This window comes from Salmo trutta, chromosome 18, assembly GCF_901001165.1.
Source record: "Salmo trutta chromosome 18, fSalTru1.1, whole genome shotgun sequence".
NCBI classification, from domain to species: domain Eukaryota; kingdom Metazoa; phylum Chordata; class Actinopteri; order Salmoniformes; family Salmonidae; genus Salmo; species Salmo trutta.
In genome coordinates, this window is record NC_042974.1 from 50,053,193 (window position 1) to 50,074,762 (window position 21,570).

Sequence of the window (21,570 nt, forward strand, 5' to 3'; positions counted from 1 at the left end):
TATCTTGAAAACTTGACTGCTGACATGCAAAACATTTTGGGGCTGTATCAACAGTGGACTAATGAAAAAAATACAAATATAGTTTTTTATGGATTTTTCCTTTAATATGGATACTGCACATCTTGAGATTAATCTTAATGACGGATCTTATGTACAGACAGCCGATGGATGACGCAAAAGCTAAAATAATCTGGTTGAATTATTGTACCTGATCTTGTTCTAGGCATACAGTATAACACAAGTCTTTCTTTCCTTCAGTTCCTGAAAATGTGTTTTCTTTAAACTTTGGCTGGACCGGGTTCTATGAGTATCTTGGGGCAAGAGAAGGTGCCACTATTACTGTAAATGGATTCAATGCAACAACCAGTAGAGTCAATGTCACACTTTTGGATCAGAGCAGAATGCAGCTTAAACTTTCTGGTAAAGCACAACACACATGTTAACGCTGACATTATTTGATTTGGCAAATATTACAGTTGAAGTCAACATTACAACAGTAGACACCAACCGATAACCCAATTTCCATTGTTTTCAGGAACATACAAAAAGGAGGAGAATCATTTGCTACTGAAGGTTTACCAGATACGTGGTCCTACAGAGCATCATTTCAGTAAATTCAAGAACGACAACTGGGCAATGGATGGCTACGTGAGTCTTTTATTTGAATTATTTATCATTATTTCCAATTACATTAGGGCCTTATTATGGACTTCAAAACAAAAATATTGTGGCTCCCTTACTTAAGCATGTTTTCTCCTTCCTCTGTTTTCTACTAATATGCTGTACACCTAGCTCATGAGGTGCTAATGTCTGCAGACCATGTCCTTCATCAATATGCAGCTCTGGCATAAGGTTTTGATTACCATACCTAATACAAGTGGCTTAAAATGATTTGAAAGAACATGTCAGTTTTAAAATACCATATTACTTTACTGTAGCCCTCTTTGAAAGTAAAAAAATATACTGTATCTTCATTTATACAATGGGCAGAGATGTAAAAATACTTGAAAGTACTAATTAAGTCATTTTTTGGGGTATCTGTACTTTACTATTTATATTTTTGACAATGTTCTACTTTTACTTCACTACATTCCTGAAGGAAAGGATGTACTTTTTACTCCATACGATCTCCAGCTGTCCCGTAGTAATGAACGTGTTGGGAGTCGGGACGAGACAGACAGGCAGGCAGCGTTTCTCAGCCAGTTGAAATCAGGAATCAGCTGGCATAATTTTTATGGATATATACAAAGAAATGTCAAACTAAACAAAGTGCAGCTCGTTTGCAGTCTTTCCAGCTTCAGTTTGAAGTGATTGTGTTCGCTGTGTTGTTGGCTAGCTCCTCTGAAAAACAGTGTCCAGGCGAGTGAACACATTTTTCTATGCCCGGCGAAATCACGCCTCATTAGCTCAGTGTTATGGATGTATCCAAATAAATGTCACTAGAAAACAGCTAAAGCAAATGCGGCTACTTTGTTGTTATTCTGACTGCACTTTTTGATGTGACTGTCAGTTAGCCGTAGTTGGCTAGCTAGCAAGCAAGGGATAAGAACGTTGCCAGCCAGTATGGCAATGGAACATTTAGAATGAATGACTGGGTTGTGTCCATAGATACAGAACAAAAAGACTGAACAACTGGGTCACGTCTCTAGCAACCGAACCGATAGAACGAACGACCTGCCGGCTTGGGTAGCCACCCTAGATTTGTGTCGGGACTATATCTTGTGGAAGGATGAAATAGTATGAATACATTCATCAAAATATATTTTTTTATGAAAATATGTCAATCATTATTTGAATATGTAGGTAACCTGTTGTATATAAGGATTATTGGCAAGTGCCAATATATCCTCCAAACACCGGCTTCTTGGGCATCACTTAAGTAACTTCAAGGCGAGTTAGAATGATAAGCTGTATGAGATCCAAAGGGTTATGTGAGGTAAATGGGTAATAGTTCTCATTGTGTAATGGTTTTGCATTTCAACTCTGCCCTGAATTAATCAGTAAAAAAGAAAATCCACTCTCTTTTGTGTTGGTTTAGGTAACCGCAGAGTCTGACCAGAAAACCTTTGTTTACCAGGGTCATATTCACAGCAAGGACTTTGGAAAATTTGTGCTAACAAGAGGAGGTACAGTCATTGTGTAGTCTCAGTAATACAACAACAACAACAAAAACTACATGCACGGTTACATTTTACTGTTGATACGTGATTCCTTTTACATAAGTTACTCCCGAAACCTTGACAAGAATGATTGTACTGTTATGTTTCTTTATTAGGTCTCTTTACAACAGACCTGGACCCATTAAATCCTCCATACTATGGCACGAATAGCAGTTCAGTAGCAGTTGCCATACTAGTGCCATTCTTTGCCCTTATTCTATCAGGGTTTGCATTTTACCTCTACAAACACAGGTAAGGAGTGCTGGCTATTGGATGTCTTGGTAACCTGCATTGGTGATGTTTGTCCATATATGCTTGGATGTTAAACATTGTTGTCTCTTTCTTATAAGTTATGGGAAACTCCTGTGCCAATTCACCAACGATGAGAGATCCCTAAAAGTTTCAGTTGATAAATCGTTACATAACAAAGCCAAATGTTAGATGAGTGTGAGACAAAATGATTACAAGAAAGAGCAGTGGAGTTTTCCAAAGCTAATTGAACAAGCAAAAGAAAGAAAATGTGACAATATAAAATGGAAATGACCAAATATTAAAAGAACATAAAAAAATTGGCAGGGTACTTTCACAAGACACTGATGACAATGAGAGACCCAAAGATGTAATCAGGGCTGGCGGCAGGTAAGACATAAGAAACTAAATCACTATAAACAACAATTCCTACTTCCACATCGTCATTACTGTCTTTTACTTTTTTCATTTTGTGGAGAAAAAAATGATAATTTGAAGGAAAAACATCTACTTGCTGGGCTTAAATTAATATGTTGTCTTTGATCTCATATTGTCATCTCTCTGTCAGCATATTTCAACCAGCTAAATGTTGTTCTATTTGTTTTTTGTAGACATTTACCCCCCAAAATTCATGAGAATCCATGTTTTCTGACTGATAAAATTACCGGAGGGGTTTTGAAGTATTGTGTTTTAACGTATAATGAATACAGAATCATGCTTACTAAGTATCTTCATATTCACATAAGTGTCAGATTTAGAATACTGTCTTTTGACAATGTCATAATAACATATAGGATTAGTCTGTTTTGATAGTTCTAATGTTTTCGTCTTTCTTTACTGAATTTTGCATACCATACTGTACATGTTTAGCCGCTAGGCTTCATTACCACCCTCTCTACCTCATTCAAACTCCCACAGAGACTTTGGAAAGCTTTGGAAATGTGTTTTTTAATATGCAGAGTTATTCTCCACATACTGTATGCAGATAGATCCTGCTTTAACAATGCCTTTATGGGGGATTAGCTTTAGGACTTTTTATATCCAAACAAAGTTAATGTAGAAGACACTAAGCCCTCCAGGCAAGTCTCTAAACCTGCATTTGTCTTACTTTTACTTAGTGAGATTTGTAAGGTAATGGAGGGAATATTAAGTAAAGGCTTACAAAGTAACTCCCGGATGGAAAGGTCTTCACATTGATCTTATATTGAAGCTTATAACCAGGTCAGTAGGCTTTGAGTAGGACTCCTCAGTATCATATTTCAAATAATAAGAGGTTATATAGTCTCCTAGGGTAAATGTGTATTCTAGATCAAAGGAGGGCTGAAACATAATTTCCTTAGCTACGGGTTTCATTTATTCTTATTCGTTATATTTTAAGATGCAGTTACAATAATTTACAGAGTTTCTTCAAGTGGGAAAGAGTTTCTGCTTCGTCTTTGCACTTTTTGCTGTACATTAACATCCCTTCATGAAGCAAAGTCACATTTGTCTGAAAAGTAAACAACAATCGTAGCTAGTAGAGTTATTAAAATAGTGTAAATGTATTAACACTTTTAATTGTTCACCTTTCAGAACAAGACCAAAAGTACAATACAATGGCTACACAGGTCATGAAAACACAAATGGACAAGCGTCATTTGAAAACCCTTTGTATGACACAAACATGAAACCCACGGAGGCGAAAGCTGTGAGGTTTGATACAACTCTGAACACAGTCTGCACAGTAGTATAGCCCTTGTATCGCCAACATTGGACTGGTTTTTACAGCGAGATGCAAATATTCCTTTGACTCATCACATTATGAGATGATAAAAGACAAGTTTTAAATCAAGGACAGTTTTATATGGACTAAAACAACAACTATTTGTGTTCTATGGAGCAAGGACCATGTACATGGCCAGGACAGAAAATACTCTCTTGGATCAAGGAGTTCTGCCTTTCATGGCTCTTTGCAGGATAGAAGTTTTCATTCTCCTCTCTTTTTTTGTTTTTTTCTGTATTTTTTCCCCAAAGGCCCTCCTTGGGGAAACACGGAAGTGTCTTGAAAAGCCACATAATTGTTGATAAAAAGTGTTTTCTTCAGTGAAGATGAACAACAAAGGAGGGAGCAACTTTGAACGTGTGCTGCTCATTCCTTGCCAGACTTCTCCAATAAAGGGAAAATATGCTACAACTACAACTGTCTCACAGGAGATCTTGGCTATCTAATCTCTGGGTAGTTAAAGGAACTCTCTCAGCTGTTGTGTTGAAAAACTTTATCGCACAAATTTTGCACTAGTTTGTTATGAATGGGTATGAAATGTGTCAAAAGAGGAATTTTCAAACTAACTGAAAAAATTACGTACAGGGTTTTTAACCATTTGTAGATAAACATACAGTATATTTCCATATCCACAGGGAGCAAGTTGTCATGCTGCCATGCTACTGTTTATGATCAGAGAGGCTTATTTTATTTTCAATATTGGTTTTGCAAATACATTTATGGAACACTCTGCTTACTTTTTTACATAGTTATATAATTTTAACTCTGGAGTCACAAATACCATGCAGCTTATCAAGCATCATTCCACAAATCTCAATTAAGGAGCAACTGGTGTACATGCAAATGTGCAGCTATTGTGAATCATTTGTCATTGTATTCACATATCAGTATTACTGCAGAGCAAACCGATCTGGCTCATCTGCTTTGAAAAAACAACAATGCCCAATATTGTAGTATACTGTAAATTGCATCAAATAATTACAGTATGTATCATGCATGATAGTTTGTTTGTATTGTTGATCATCAGTTTGCTCTTCATATTGTAGTTTATTTCACATTACCACAAGCATTGAACATTGTTAACATTTGTAACCCTACAAAACAGTTTGCAGTCCTATCTTGTGGTCTTGCTGCAACTTTGCTTACATTTCAAATATACCTCGTTGCGCAGAAGGACATAATTTTTCTACTCTACAATACTGGAACTAATGAAATGTTTATTTTTCATAAATGCTGCACTTGCTTTAAATCAGAAGTGTATTTTAATTTAAATGTGCCATAAGATTACACCATGTTTTATTCTGACACACATGTCACTTAAGGCCAGATGGGGAATGAAGTTGGATGGCAATCCTTCTTTAGCAGAGGCATGAGCTGGTCGTTTAGAAGCTTGTCTTAATAATCTCTTTTTCCCCCTTTATGGTATGTCCATCCTATCCTTAAGGGTATTGAGTCAGTGATGATGAATGGAACACTGACTTCCTATTTACACTCCAAGAAACACTGCCTTATTAAATTCAAAAGCATGACAAAGCTGTCACAGTTACAAATGACCTGTTACAACACTAATGCTTGAGAGTGTAGGGCTACTTGAATGCATACAGTACACTGTGATTCCAAAGTCATAGATTAGCTTATTGTTTTTCCTAATAATTTTGGTTATGCATGTTTTCACAAATAATGTTAAAAATTAACAGTAGATAAACTACCTTAGCTTGTCTTTTCAAAATCTGTTATCATATGCACTTGCTTTGAGATTAATGACAAAATGTGTAATATAATCTTGTGAGCTATCAGATTCCAGTTAATGTCTGTTGTATTTGTGGCCATTGAAGCAGTGCAGGATTCCCAGAGTGTGATCAATTGAATGTGTGTTCGTAAAATAAGAAGAATTTGCATTTCCTACATTTTTCTACAAAGTGAACTATTTAGCATTTCACATTTTAAATCATGTCTGTTGTTCATTGCACACCTACGTACTGTACAGCAGTGTTTTCAATCAATAGGGTTAAGACGAAAATTTATCAAATCATCCCCCATTCTTTGTCAACATTTTGTGATGTAAGGCCCACTGCTTTTAATCCACATCTTGCCTTCCTTTTGGCTTGCTGCAATAACGTTTTTCTTTCATCATCTGTAAAATATATTCCCAAGAAAAGAGCTGTACAACTGCATTCAATTAAATATCATTCCATTTTCCAACATCATGTTATCATGTGCTGCTGACTTGAAGTAGGTGCAAAAGAAAATGTTTTTGTACAGAAATATATTTTTTATGAAGAATTTGTAAAATTATTAAATATGCTGTGCTTTTTTGATTAATGTAGGTACAAAACGTGTTAAAATAAATGTTTTTACTATACAAAATGTACATTTATCGTCTGAGTATGAATATAAAATGTATATTATCTATGGTTGAAACTTTTCTTGCAAATGTCGATATATACAAGCTTTTATTTGAAAACATTGCTCGTATATATTTGTTTATACAAGAAAAAACAAACCTTAGAAAAAAATTGTATTACAGATTGTTCTATGACACAAGTTATATGACATATTTTGAAAACATTATTTCAGATTAAACATTTTTTATATAATTATCTATGGTCTCATCTATATAGAACTTTTTTCTTTTCGCTTTGTGTCATCACATATTTTACAAGACTATAGTGATATGTGTACAACAAGAAAACAAAATCTGAATTTGTGTATTTAGGCCTGGACTCAATCCCATCGCACTTTGTCAGCAATGTACCTAAGCGTTGGCAGTGACTGCATTCACGGTCAATACTGCATGGGGCACACCATGCATCACATTCTTGAAGTCTGTCCAATCAAAAAAACTCAGCGGAGGCCTACTCACCCTCAACACAGGAGGACCGGAAGCAAACGCTTGACTCAGACTTTGCATTAGCTAAGTAAATAAATAGTAAAGCAGTGCTAAACCAATACATTGTCATCCACTACTGTATTCTGGCATGCTGAGTCCAAACAAATTAATCAGTAGGGGCTATTGAGCATCAACTAACCATCCCTTTATTAAACTACAAAAAGAGAATGAAACAACACACCAAATAATAAAGGTAATCTGAAACTGAAAGGCTACAATGGTATTGAAACGGAAACTCGGTATGTTTTACTGTATATTGCCTGTCCTGTTAGTAGTACTGTAGAGTGACATGACTGATCTAGTATAGCATGAACTTATTTTATAAGCAAAACATTACTCCCCTTTACCCTCAGAACAGCCTCAATTTGTCGGGGCATGAACTCTACAAGGTGTCGAAAGCGTTCCACAGAGATGCTGGCCCATGTTGACTCCAATGCTTCCCACAGTTGTGTCAAGTTGGCTGGAGGTCCTTTGGGTAGTGGACCATTCTTGGCACACACAGGTAACTCTTGAGCATGAAAAAAACAGCACCATTGCAGTTCTTGATATACTCAAACCGTTGCGCCTGGCTTCTACTACCATACCCCGTTAAAAGACACAAACTTTTGTCTTGCCCATTTAACCTCTGAATGGCACACACACACAATCAATGTCTTAATTGTCTCAAGGATTAAAAATCCTTCTCCTCCCCTTCATCTACACTAATTGAAGTGGATTTAAGAAGTGACATCAATAAGGGATCACAGCTTTCACCTGGTCAGTCTGTCATGGAAAGAGTGTTCTTAATATTTTGTACACTCAGTATATATAATAGATTTAAGCAGAGACTGAGACATCACTCATATTAGCTCTTAGGGTTCTGAGAGTAGGAGGCGCTAATGGCGAGCAACGCATTTGTTCTCTGTGTGTTCTCTGTCATAAAGAGCACATTTTCAACTTATTAAAAAACATGTTTTCCCATCTCAAGAGTTAAATAAAAACGTACTGTATTAAGACACATATTAAGTGCCAAATAAAGGAACAGGGTTAACCTTGAGAAACATGGTTGACGACTTCATCTGAAATCATCCATAAATCCCCTTGTGACAGGGAATGGAAGCTTGTTGTGTGCAACAGGGAGGGGTAATTGAATGCAATTTTACAAAAATCGTTAAAACGTTTCTAGCCTGTCTATCCATGGGTAACAGGGTTGGCATGGTATGATCGACCCACTCAGCTTTCCAACACAAAACACCAGAAAATGACCAAAAAGAGTAGAACCAGTTAAACTGCTTTTACAATATTATTTGACTGTTAGAAAGTAATAAGTATTTGAAAAGGAATAGTTTTGTAACGTATACGCAGGGAGTCAGGAAGCAGGTGCAGTAGGTGAGTTTAATAATAAGAAACATGAAGATAATCCAAACAGAACTAGCCTACTGAACGTAAACAAAACTAATACTGCCTGAAGACTGAGGGCTAAATAAGGGGGAAGTAATCTGGATGAGGATGAAGTCTTGGTGTGCGTAACGATGGGGAGCAGCTTTGCGCAATGATGGTTGCCAGTGTAACAGTGTAGGTTCTGTCCCTCTCTTCTCCCCAACCTGGGCTCGAACCAGGGACCCTTGCACACATCAACAACTGACACCCCACGAAGCATCGTTACCCATCGCGCCACAAAAGCCGCGACCCTTGCAACGCAAGGGGAAACCCTACTTCAAGTCTCAGAGCAAGTGACGTCACTGATTGAAACGCTATTAGCGCGCACCACCGCTAACTAACTAGCCATTTCACATCGGTTACACTAGGTGTGCCTAATGTGGGTTGCCAGGACCGCTGGTTAAGACCGGCGACGTCAAGCCCAGGAGTAGGCGTGACAAGTTTCACCATATTGAAACAAGAGTTCGGTTCACGTAACAGGGTGGACCTTAAAATGAGGGACAGGTAGTTTTTTTTACCTTAAAATGAATCACTAATCACACGTAATAAAAACTAATGTTCAGAAATGACTTTCTCAAAGCAACAAAATAACTAGGGCTTTACAATGATTGTGAAAACTTAGATAAATGTTGGGGTTAAGTGGGTTAAAGCTTCCTAGAAGTCACAGTGGCTGCACAGAGGGACATGTCAACATGTTGAATTTTGGTATTTTAGCAAATCTTTATTCCCATGTGGTCTATATTAAAGGGCACTTCATTTAATATAACAAGCTTTAAAAATGCAATATTTGTGCACAATTTCTGCTTAAAATATCAAAGGTATGCAAAAGGAACTCATTTTGTGGAATTGCCCATTAGACTAAACACTCATTTGAATATAATTATGTGCAAACAGAATGTGCCCTGTGAGTTGATTCCAGCATGTTTACACCATTAATCAGGCTTGATTTAATGTTTTTGTGCTTAGCACAAATGCACACTATGGCTTACATCTGGCACCAAGGCAGCGGAAAGACCAGCACATATGCAACTGTTAAGACAGTATTGCTGGGCAGGATCATAGTTGATGAGCAGTTTTGCCACTACAGTCTGCAGATATAATGAGACAATAAGAAGTAATCTATAACGTATTCCGAGGTGCGGGTCCTTTCAAAATACTTTACAACATTCCTAATAAACCTTCACTACTACACTATTGGGGGTGTTTTTCCAGTCTCCCTACATATTTATGATTGATGATATAGCGTTTCAATCCTAATTATGCGCTATAGTTGTATTTTTTTATGTTTTGCTCCGGGAGAGTTCAACCAATTACGTCATTGGTTGATTGAGCCTGCTGTCTGATCTAAAAATGAATGGAATCACGTTTAGTAGCAATTATTGTGGCCTTTTTTGTTTCGCCGATTGCACGATCACGCTAGCAGCGAGTAGATATGGTTGCCATTGTTCAATAGAGCCATTGGACTTGTCTCAACGATGTTCCTATCTGCCATGATATTGCAGGATATCTAGGTTGACTCATTTTCCCTGGTTTTGTAAAGACTACAGCATAATGGGAGCCCTACTTCCTTGTTCCCACCCTCAAAGACAGGCTCTTCAAAACGAGGAAGGTACTGCTTTACAGGTTCACAGGAGCTATGCTACTGTGCACTGTATATCCGAGATTGCTAAATTATTCACTACAATGGCTGCTTCTGATGATTCCGCTTTCCAAGAAGAGCTGGAAGCCAAATTTTGGGGGGATGTTAATTTACATAGGAACATACAGCCCTGTTTATTTGAGTCGGAATGCACTGAAGAGGAGTTGAAACAGCAATACAAATAATAGTGAAACCAGCAAGCAGCGGCGGCAGCCTAGACCAGTTGGACCAGGTCAAAGGAAGGCAAATGACAAACAAGTAAGTTGTTTTGCTGTTGGTAGCTAGCTAGCAATATAACCTCACTTTTTACACAAGGCAGTGTTTTCAGTACATTACAATTTGGTGATCTATTCAGCCATAACGGGGCTTGCTAAAAACAGTAGCTAACTGGTCCAGTATATAGCCTTGCTACTGTTATTTTCAAATGTCTTTTTAATGTTGTTTTATTTCTTTACTTACCTACACACACAGACAAACACACACACGCAGACACACACATACCTTTTCGCACTATTGGTTAGAGCCTGTAAGTAAGCACTTAATTGTAAGGTCTACTACACCTGTTGTATTCGGCGCACGTGGCAAATAAACTTTGATTTGATTTATTTGCTATACCTAAAATGTACTGTAGTCTAGCATTATAGCTACTGTAGTTAGCTAGCTAGCCTAGCTAGACTCAGTGCCTCTCATTAGGAGCAAAACTGGATAAATGTTTTGATGGTGATGACGAAGACTAAAGGAATGACTTTGGCTTTATGACTCAGATTAGTATTGGAGTAACTATACCTGTGTGTTGTAGGTAGCTAGCTAACGTGTGTCTGTGAGATGCCTCAAATTCTACACCATGCTGCTACAGTAGGAATACAGACAGTACACAACGATTGCCCATTAATGTCTAATAGCATTTTCGTTGTTCTCTCACAGACAATACCGCTTGGATGCAACGAAGTTAATGACTCTCAAGAGGAGATTTGAAAGGATCCATAAAAATGTCCTGTAACACTTAATTTTAAAGGGTCCTTATTACAGTGTAATTACACATCTAATTACACTAACAAATATTATAGTTAACTGTAACAACTCCTAGTTACAGTGTAATAACAACATGCAACTGGTAGTAATTGCGGTATGTACAGTGCATTCGGGAAAAGTATTCAGACGCCTTGACTTTTCCACATTTCCTTACGTTCCAGCCTTATTCTAAAATGGGTTAAATCGTTTTTTTCCTCATCAATCTACACACATCATTTTTTATTTTTTTGCAAATGTTTTTTTTAAACGACTGAAATATCATATTTACATGAATATTCAGACCCTTTACTCAGTACTTTGTTGAAGCACCTTTGGCAGCGATTACAGACTCAAGTCTTCTTGGGTATGACGCTACAAGCTTGGCACACCTGTATTTGGGGAGTTTCTCCCATTCTTCTCCACAGATCCTCTCAAGCTCTGTCAGGTTGGATAGGGAGCGTTGCTGCACAGCTATTTTCAGGTCTCTCCAGAGATGTTCGATCGGGTTCAAGTCCGGGCTCTGGCTGGGCCACTCAAGGACATTCAGAGACTTGTCCTGAAGCCACTCCTGCATTGTCTTGGCTGTGTGCTTAGGGTCATTGAACTGTTGGAAAGTGAACCTTCACATAGGGCTGAGGTCCTGAGTGCTCTGGAGGAGGTTTTCATCAAGGATCTCTCTGTACTTTGCTCCGTTCATCTTTCCCTCAATCCTGACTAGTCTCCCAGTCCCTGCTGCTGAAAAACATCCCCACAGCATGACGCTTGACATTATGCAGATGAGACGCTTGGCATTCAGGCCAGTCTTGGTTTCATCAGACCAGAGAATCTTATTTGTCATGGTCTGAGAGTCCTTTAGGTGCCTTTTGGCAAACTCCAAGCAGGATGTCATGTGCCTTTTACTGAGGAGGGGCTTCTGTCTGGCCACTCTACCATAAATGCCTGATTGGTGGAGTGCTGCCGCAATGGTTGTCCTTCTGGAAAGTTTCCCATCTCCACAGATGAACTCCGGAGCTCTGTCAGTGTGACCAATGCGGGTTCTTGGTAGAGGTCGACCGATTATGATTTTTCAACGCCGATGCCGATTATTGGAGGACCAGAACCGCCAATACCGATTAGTCGGCCGATTATTTATTTATTTATTTGTAATCTGTAACGGCTGTCTGAAGAGAGAGTAGACCAAGGTGCATCGGAATTAGTGTTCATCATGAATATTTAATTACGTAAGAACACGATACAAAAAACAAGAAAACCGACAGCCAAACAGTACTGACAGGTAACACACTGAACAGAAACAATTACCCACAAAACCCAAAGGAAAAACATGCTCCTTATGTGTGACTCCCAATCAGCAACAACGAACTTCAGCTGTACCTGATTGGGAGCCACACACGGCCCAAAACAAAGAAATACAAAAACATAGAAAAAGGAACATAGAACGCCCACCCAATGTAACACCCTGGCCTAACCAAAATAAAGAACAAAAATCCCTCTCTATGGCCAGGGCGTTACATAATCATGACAATTACAACAATACTGAATGAACACTTATTTTAACTTAATATAATACATCAATAAAATCAATTTAGCCTCAAATATATAATGAAACATGTTCAATTTGGTTTAAATAATGCAAAAACAAAGTGTTGGAGAAGTAAGTAAAAGTGCAATATGTGCCATGTAAGAAAGCTAACGTTTAAGTTCCTTGCTCAGAACATGAGAACATATGAAAGCTGGTGGTTCCTGTTAACATAAGTCTTCAATATTCCCATGGAAGAAGTTTTAGGTTGTAGTTATTATAGGAATTATAGGACTATTTCTCTCTATACGATTTGTATTTCATATACCTTTGACTATTGGATGTTCTTATAGGCACTTTCGTATTGCCAGTGTAACAGTATAGCTTCCGTCCCTCTCCTCGCTCCTACCTGGGCTCGAACCAGGAACACATCGTCAACAGCCACCCTCGAAGCAGCGTTACCCATGCAGAGCAAGTGATGTTTGAAGTTTGAAACGCGATTAGCGCGCACCCCGCTAACTAGCTAGCAATTTCACATGGGTTAAACCAGCCTAATCTCGGGAGTTGATAGGCTTGAAGTCATAAACAGCGCAATGCTTGAAGCATTGCAAAGAGCTGCTGGCAAAACGAAAGTGCTGTTTGAATGAATGCTTACGAGCCTGCTGGTGCCTACCATCGCTCAGTCAGACTACTCTATCAAATCATAGACTTAATTATAACATAATAACACACAGAAATATGAGCCTTAGGTCATTAATATGGTCGAATCCGGAAACTATCACGTTTATTCTTTCAGTGAAATACGGAACCGTTCCGTATTTTATCTAACGGGTGGCATCCATAAGTCTAAATATTCCTGTTACATTGCACAACCTTCAATGTTATGTCATAATTACGTAAAATTCTGGCAAATTAGTTCGCAACGAGCCAGGCGGCCCAAACTGTTGCATATACCCTGACTCAGCGTGCAATGAACGCAAGAGAAGTGACACAATTTCACCTGGTTAATATTGCCTGCTGACCTGGATTTCTTTTAGCTAAATATGCAGATTTAAAAATATATACTTCTGTGTATTGATTTTAAGAAAGGCATTGATGTTTATGGTTAGGTACATTCGTGCAACGATTGTGCTTTTTTCGCAAATGCGCTAATGTTAAAACATCCTCCGTTTGGCGAAGTTGGCTGTCTTTGTTAGGAAGAAATAGTCTTCACAGTTAGCAATGAGCCAGGCGGCCCAAACTGCTGCATATACCCTGACTCTGCTGAAAGAGAAGTGACACATTTTCCCTAGTTAAAATAAATTCATGTTAGCAGGCAATATTAACTAAATATGCAGGTTTAAAAATATGTACTTGTGTATTAATTTTAAGAAAGGCATTGATGTTTATGGATAGGTACACGTTGGAGCAACGTGTACCTAAGCGATTATATGCAACGCAGGACAGGCTAGATAAACTAGTAATATCATCAACCATGTGTAGTTAACTTGTTAGTAAGATTGATTGATTGTTTTTTCTAAGATAAGTTTAATGCTAGCTAGCAACTTACCTTGGCTTCTTACTGCATTCGCGTAACAGGCAGGCTCCTCATGGAGTGCAATGTAAAGGAGGAGGTTAGAGCGTTGGACTAGTTAACCGTAAGGTTGCAAGATTGAATCCCCGAGCTGACAAGGTAAAAATCTGTCGTTCTGCCGCTGAACAAGGCAGTTAACCCACCGTTCCTAGGCCGTCATTGAAAATAAGAATGTGTTCTTAATTGACTTGCCTAGTTAAATAAAGGTGTAAAAAATAAATCCGCCAAATCGGCCTCCAAAAATACCGATATCCGATTATTATGAAAACTTGAAATCGGCCCTAATTAATCGGCCATTCCGATTAATCGGTCGACCTCTAGTTCTTGGTCACCTCCCTCACCAAGGCCCTTCTCCCCTGATTGCTCAGTTTGGCCAGCTCCAGGAAGAGTCTTGGTGGTTCCAAACATCTTCCATTTAAATTGGAGGCCACTGTGTTCTTGGCTGACCTTCAATGCTGCAGACATTTTTTGGTACCCTTCCCCAGATCTGTGCCTCGACACAATTCTGTCTCGGAGCTCTATGGACAATTCCTTCGACCTCACTGCTTGGTTTTTGCTTTTACATGCACTGTGAACTGTGGGACCTTATAACAAGCTGTTTTCGCATTGTCATTATGGAGTATTGTGTGTAGATTGACGAGGGACATTTTTTATTTAATCAATTTTAGAATGAGGCTGTAACATAACAAAATGTGGAAAAAGTCAAGGGGTCTGAATACTTTCCGAAGGCACTGTAATTACAGCAGTGTAACAAATAATTATTGTTACCATGGTTGTTACACATGGGCAGGTTTCCACTAAATTCACTAACTTAGTGTTTCGCTTCTTCTCAGCTGCATACAGTAACAAATGTCACAAAGGTTGTGATCCCTCATGGATGTGATGGGTGTCTTAGAGATTATAGCCTATACTCAATAGGCTCTAATTACTTACCCTTGAATGTGCACTCAGTGTTGTTGCTAGCACTTGCCCTCAAAATAAAGTATACCATCTGGGGTAACTTGGTTAAGCTGGTAAAAACAGATCAGTAGGTCAGCCTCACTGACTGGGATCTAATATAGGTGTCAACCCAGATGTGGAAAAATACATTATTTCAAAGCGTAGTACATGTAATATTTGCCTAAGTACAATGTAACCACTAGCTGTTACACTGGATTTAGCTTGTTAAAAATGAAGTGTCTCATGAGGGGTAGTTACCTGTAATTAATGTGTATTTATACAGTACATTACCCATCCTAACAACCTGGAACTCAGAATTAAAGCTTCTAGAAGCACTATATAAGTGGGAGACTAAACAAATTTGTACACCACAGAGTACATGTAATATCTGCATAAGTACAATGTAATTACTAGGTGTTACACAGGATTTAGCTAGTTAAAATTAAGTATATCTTGACGAGTACTTACTTGTAATTAGTGTGTATTTATACTGTACATTACCCATCCTGACATCCTGGCCCTCATTTTAAAGCTTCTGGAAGTTTCACTTAATTTCTGTACGCTATTGTAAAAGACAGATATAGCAACAACCATAAAAAAGTCAGGAAGAGGAAGATAATCTCTTAGGAACAGCTTTATTACATGATAACATTGCCATAGTTTTCCTGAGAGGACATTTGAAATGTAAAAACATTTGAATAGTTTACTTAAACATTGTTATCCGAGGTATCATTTCACAATTTAACACTTTTGGAAAAATATATTTTTTTACTAATCTACAAAGGCACAAGTCTCTGCAAAATGCCATAAATGTATCAGCTGAAAAAGAACCACAAAACATGTGGTGCAGACATTCTTCTTTAAGAATGGTTATCTGAGGTAGCATTTCACAAAAAAATAAAACAACGGAAGCAAATATTTTTCAATGATCTACTAAGGCACAAGTCTCACAGCAAACTGCCATAAAAGTATAAACTGAAAAAGAACAACACATCACATAGGTGTTCTTCTTTAAGAATTAAAACAGATTTTTCAGAGGGTTTTTCAATATATTAGGCTGCATGATGTAGGAGATCTAAAAAACATTCAAACTGGAAAATTTCAAAACACCATGTTGGCCTAATTAACAGAACATGGTTAATCTACCAAATCTTTGGCGTTAAAGACCAAAGCTTTCCCCTTGCCTTCTTCTTTTATTTTAATTTAATAGCTCCGGACTGAGGGACCCAAACCATATCTTGCGATACTCCAGAAGTTTCTCTTTCTTAATGTTGTAATTTGTAAAGTTAACAATATTTTTTGTCGCTTTTTTTATTTTCTATGGCAAATGAAAATACTGTGATCACAAAATCCAATGACAGATCAATAACATAACAAAAGTGAAATGATCCCCAGATCTACTTCTCCACACCTCCAACGGTATTTGAAGATGGGTCCAATATGTGCTTTTCTCCCTCCAAAAAATTCAGTCACACTTTATATCTCTTCTTTATGTTGTTGATCAGTTGTCCGAAGATGCCTCCCCTGTGTTTTTTGCCCAACCAGTAAGTCCATTCAATACATTTCAAATGGTTCTTCAACATTTTCTCTGATTGATTCCCTTTTAGTCTCCAGACCTGTTTTTTGATCATCTGCAAAGAGCATTCAATGTGCTGTGTGTGGCTGCTCGAATGTGGATCAACAAAGTTCTGCCTGTGGTTCACAGTGTGATGCTGATAACCTAGTGGATTCAGCGCCTGCACATATGCTCTCCACGAGTCACTGTAGATGGTTGATCCTCTTTTGATGTTGTTTTCTAATGATCGGGATCAGTACTTTTCAGGTCGGGTCATCTATTACCTCTGTTGACCTCCAACATCCCAAAGACCCAGTTGTACTGTGAAATAAAAATTTAATAAAAGACATGACACAAAACGCAATACAAAGCAGACAGATCTGTGAGGTGTTCAAGTACTTTACAGTTTGGTAAACCACATATACAGTACTGTATTAGTGTCTATTCTTGTATCTACTCCATTGTTAAAAAAAGACATGTATTTACATGGAAAAGAAAGATTAACACATCAAGAAGACTGCAATATCAACATCATCCTGTTGAATAAAGTACCTTTCTTTTATGGCTGAATTTGGACTCAACGATAACCACAAATGTCGCAGAAATCAATCGAATTTAATCGATTTCTGTGATGTCCGCCAAATTTGAAAGCGTTCCATTTCTTCAATCTTCTCAAAGCCTTTGTACACATACACACCTTTAAAACACATGAACGTTTGAGTTATACGTGTATGTCATTGTTTAAGTGAACACACACAAACACTATCATCCAGTGGAGGCTGCTGAGGAGGAGACAGCTCATAATAATGGCTGGAATGGAGTCAATGGAATGGTATCAAACATCAAAGATGTGGTTTCCATGTGGTTGATACCATTCCATTGACTCCATTCCAGCCATTATTGTGAGCCGTCCTCCCCTCAGCAGCCTACCATAATATGTATACAGGTGTGTAGCCCGGATGACGCAACCTATGTGGTATACAGTGAGGGAGTGCTATGACCCACTGGTCTGGACAGGAGTCTTTGTTGGTGCAAATCCAACAGTTGTAATGGAAGGGGGCAGCGCTCGGGACTGTGTGTGGCTGTACATGTGGGTGTTTGATTGAGAAATACACAGAGGAGAACAAAGCAGTAAAAGCACAACTCCCTTCATTATCGCCGCATCGTTCTGACAACATCAAACAGTCTCTCCAGACTCTGAGTCAGGTGGACTTTGAGTTTGGTATAAGCCAGACTAACAGGTGTGAGCTTGTGTTAACTGAATGTGCACAAGGGTTAACTGATTGTTTGTTCTTACTGATTACACATACAGACTTGCGTTTTGACAACGGAGGGATCAATAATTTAGTGCAAGGTCATGGAGATACTGTACATTTCCACCGGAAGAGAACGGCAAAATGCGTGCACGCATAATTACACTTCTTTGAACCGGAGACCGGTGTTTTTGCTAATATTTGGAATGACTCGGGTCATAAGCTTAAAAAGTGATCTGGATCTAGGCTCATTTATTTCTTACCTTTCTGAGCTTCTTGATTTGTGAACTACCAGCCAATCCATCCTGCTTCATGTCAATTTGAGTCATAGGCCTTGGGAGAAGCTGGTAATGAAATGTAAACCAATAGGAATGTTTCTGTAGAACTTTAGACAGAAATATGCATGCATTCAGGTTTACTGCTTGAGATGACTTCATATACTGTAGCTTAGTGAAGGCCCTATGCCTTAGTTTTAAAATGTCTCAAAGATCATTGACATGCCTAACAAAACAAACGTAGTTCCAGCACAGCTGCAACACTAACATGCTAATGTTGGCACACAAAATTGCAGAATACCCCTCTCATGTAATACAGTTCGTGCTCATGCGTCTACAACGTGCTTAGAGACTTCCCAGTTGTTAATTGGTCAGGTTAAAAATAAGTGTGCATCACTCAACAGGCCTAGTGAGTAAGCATAAAAGAGGACAGTGGGGGTATGGAGGCGTATAGATTGGCACTTTGCCAGTCACTCATTCGGGATACTATATAATGCAATCGGGTGCATAGTCCCTCTATTTTGCACACTGAATGATGAACAGTGGGTAGCTATAGTAATTGCACAATTATCAATATATTGAATAGGGTCAGGGTGTGCAATTTACATGAATTTAGTGGGTTGTCATTATCTAAAATGGGCTGACTTACCGGAAGATGAATCCCATCCGTTCATTTAGTCCATTATGCGAACTGACTTAACATTGATCCTTTCCGTATTGAGCATTTTGTTTTCCAGGGATGGTTACACATCCTATATGAAGTAATTACAGTAGTATAATGTTATTATAGTCACATACATTAACTTCTGCAGGCCCTCATAAACCGGGTCAGCAACAAAAGTATAAACAATGGTGCATTATATTTTCCTACGCAAATAGCACTTATCTATCATTATGTAATAGTGCAGAGTTACAATACTGTAGTGAACGGAGAGACAGGAACGGGAACCCTGGTCGTTGGGGTGAAACGCAAACACCCTATGCGTTGCGCAAACACCTCAGAAGTACTCAACTGCAGCTTCATTAAATAGTACCTGCAAAACACCAGTCTCAACGTCAACAGTGAAGAGACGACTCCGGGATGCTGGTCTTCTAGGCAGAGTCGCAAAGAAAAAGCCATATGTCAGACTGGCCAATAAAAAGAAAAGATTAAGATGGGCAAAAGAACACAGACACTGGACAGAGGAACACTGTCTAGAAGGCCAGCATCCCGAAGTCGCCTCTTCAATGTTGACATTGAGACTAGTGTTTTGCGGGTACAATTTAATGAAGCTGCCAGTTGAGGACTTGTGAGGTGTCTGTTTCTCAAACTAGACACTAATGTACTTGTCCTCTTGCTCAGTTGTGCACTGGGGCCTCTCACTCCTCTTTCTATTCTGGATAGAGCCAGTTTGCGCTGTTCTGTGAAGGGAGTAGTACACAGCGTTGCATGAGATTTTCAGTTTCTTGGCAATTTCTCTCATGGAATAGCTTTCATTTCTTAGAACAAGAATATACTGACGAATTTCAGAAGACATTTCTTTGTTTCTGGCCATTTTGAACCTGTAATTGAACACATAAATGCTGATGCTCCAGATACTCAACTAGTCTAAGGAAGGCCAGTTGTATTGCTTCTTAAATCAGAACAACAGTTTTCAGCTGTGCTAACATAATTGCAAAAGGGTTTTCTAATGATCAATTAGCCTTTTAAAATAATAAACTTGGATTAGCTAACACAATGTGCCATTGGAACACAGGAGTGATGGTTGCTGATAATGGGCCTCTGTACGCCTATGTAGACATTCCTTAAAGAAATCAGCCGTTTCCAGCTACAATATTAATTTACAACATTAACAATGTCTACACTGTATTTCTGATCAATTTGATGTTATTTTAATGGACAAAAATGGGCTTTTCTTTCAAAAACAAGGACATTTCTAAGTGACCCCAAACTTTTGAACGGTATTGTATATACTGTATTCTATTCTACTGTATTTTAGTCTATGCTACTCTGACATTGCTCATCCTAATATTTATATATTCCTTAATTCCATTATTTTACTTTTAGGTTTGTGTGTATTGTGTGTATTGTTGTGAATTGTTAGATATTACTGTACTGTTGGTGCTAGAAACACAAGCATTTCGCTACACTCGCAATAACATCTGCTAAATATGTGTATGTGACCAATAGGATTTGATTATAGATCTGTCATTCTCGTTGAATGCAAGTCAAAGAAGCTGTAGATCTGTTCTATTTGCACTAGTTCTATGCTTCCCGTTCTTAAATTAGGTTTTTGCCTCTTTTACTTTAGTTTTTTTGTACACCAGCTTCAAACAGCTGAAAATATGGAGCATAATATTTTCCTACGCAAATAGCACTTATCTATCATTATGTAATAGTGCAGAGTTACAATACTGTAGTGAACGGAGAGACAGGAACGGGAACCCTGGTCGTTGGGGTGAAACGCAAACACCCTATGCGTTCCGCAAACACCTCACAAGTACTCAACTGCAGCTTCATTAAATAGTACCTGCAAAACACCAGTCTCAACGTCAACAGTGACGTTGAGACTGGTAAGCTAAATTATCTTTTGTTATAGGCGGGTTGGTTGTTTCGCAACAAAACCTACACGTTGAAACAGCATTGAATTTGTCTGAACCGTCTCAGTGTTTCTCCTGCCGATGGGGCGCTTCCCCTTTAATTCCCTATTAAATAGCCAGCATCAGCTGTGCAAAAGTGGGTTGTGACAGTGTCGCGAGAGAGTAATTGTTCAACCCTCAGCTTGAAAGCTCATTGATACCCAGTTTGTTTTGGTGTATTTAAAAGTGTGTACTGTAGCCGTGTCGCAGGATCAACCAGTATCGGATCTACTTATGTATATTGTTGGCAGGGGCGCCATATGGGGGGGAAAGTTAGGACTATTCTAACGGCCTAATAAGAAATTATTAGAACATTAGGTACATTTTTTTCAATATTAAATCATTAACCTATCATCATTATTATAATAATTTATTTACAATGTACTAATACATCTAACGGTTCTTTATCTTTTCCTGTTTAGGACAAAAAGTAAACATCCAGAGAGCCTCTGTATTGCCCAACCCCCCCTAGCAGTGAATTGCGAGTGAGAAGTGCCGGAGCATCATGTCGCAGCTTCCTAAAGAAAAATCTGGCTTCCAAAAACTAAAAGAAAGAAAAGAAGGACAGGAGAGAGAAAAGAAAGGGCGACTGTATGTCACCCAATTTTTCACAAAGGAAGGTGGGTGTAGTCCTTGAGTGGTGGAAATTAACCTGTTAGCTTAATCCATAGTGAAATAGGCTACTTTTGCTCTCCTAACATTAGTTACTTA

The 21,570-nt window shown here is 38.4% G+C and overlaps 1 protein-coding gene and 2 long non-coding RNA genes across 4 annotated transcripts in view; 2 read left to right on the forward strand and 1 right to left on the reverse strand.

Moving 5' to 3' along the window:
- Nucleotides 1-6,541, forward strand: part of LOC115153446 (CUB and sushi domain-containing protein 1) — a 537,637-nt gene extending 531,096 nt beyond the window's left edge. Inside the window, exons 66-71 of one of the 2 annotated variants that reach the window (XM_029698898.1) lie at nt 259-420; nt 536-648; nt 2,039-2,126; nt 2,276-2,411; nt 2,736-2,798; nt 3,981-6,541. In XM_029698898.1, the coding sequence (XP_029554758.1) occupies nt 259-420; nt 536-648; nt 2,039-2,126; nt 2,276-2,411; nt 2,736-2,798; nt 3,981-4,140 (722 nt within the window). In that variant the 3' untranslated portion in view covers nt 4,141-6,541. The remainder of the gene's footprint in view (nt 1-258; nt 421-535; nt 649-2,038; nt 2,127-2,275; nt 2,412-2,735; nt 2,799-3,980) is intronic. The other variant, XM_029698899.1, reaches the window with a different exon arrangement.
- A 3,504-nt stretch (nt 6,542-10,045) lies between these two features.
- LOC115153447 (uncharacterized) lies at nt 10,046-21,409 on the forward strand. The gene is made up of 2 exons (XR_003867693.1): nt 10,046-10,376; nt 21,282-21,409. It is a non-coding gene; the product is annotated as an uncharacterized LOC115153447 (long non-coding RNA).
- Nucleotides 15,774-17,457, reverse strand: LOC115153448 (uncharacterized). Its single transcript, XR_003867694.1, has 2 exons — nt 17,265-17,457; nt 15,774-17,033 (listed from the first exon to the last, which is right to left on the reverse strand). It is a non-coding gene; the product is annotated as an uncharacterized LOC115153448 (long non-coding RNA).
- Nucleotides 21,410-21,570: the final 161 nt, after the last annotated feature.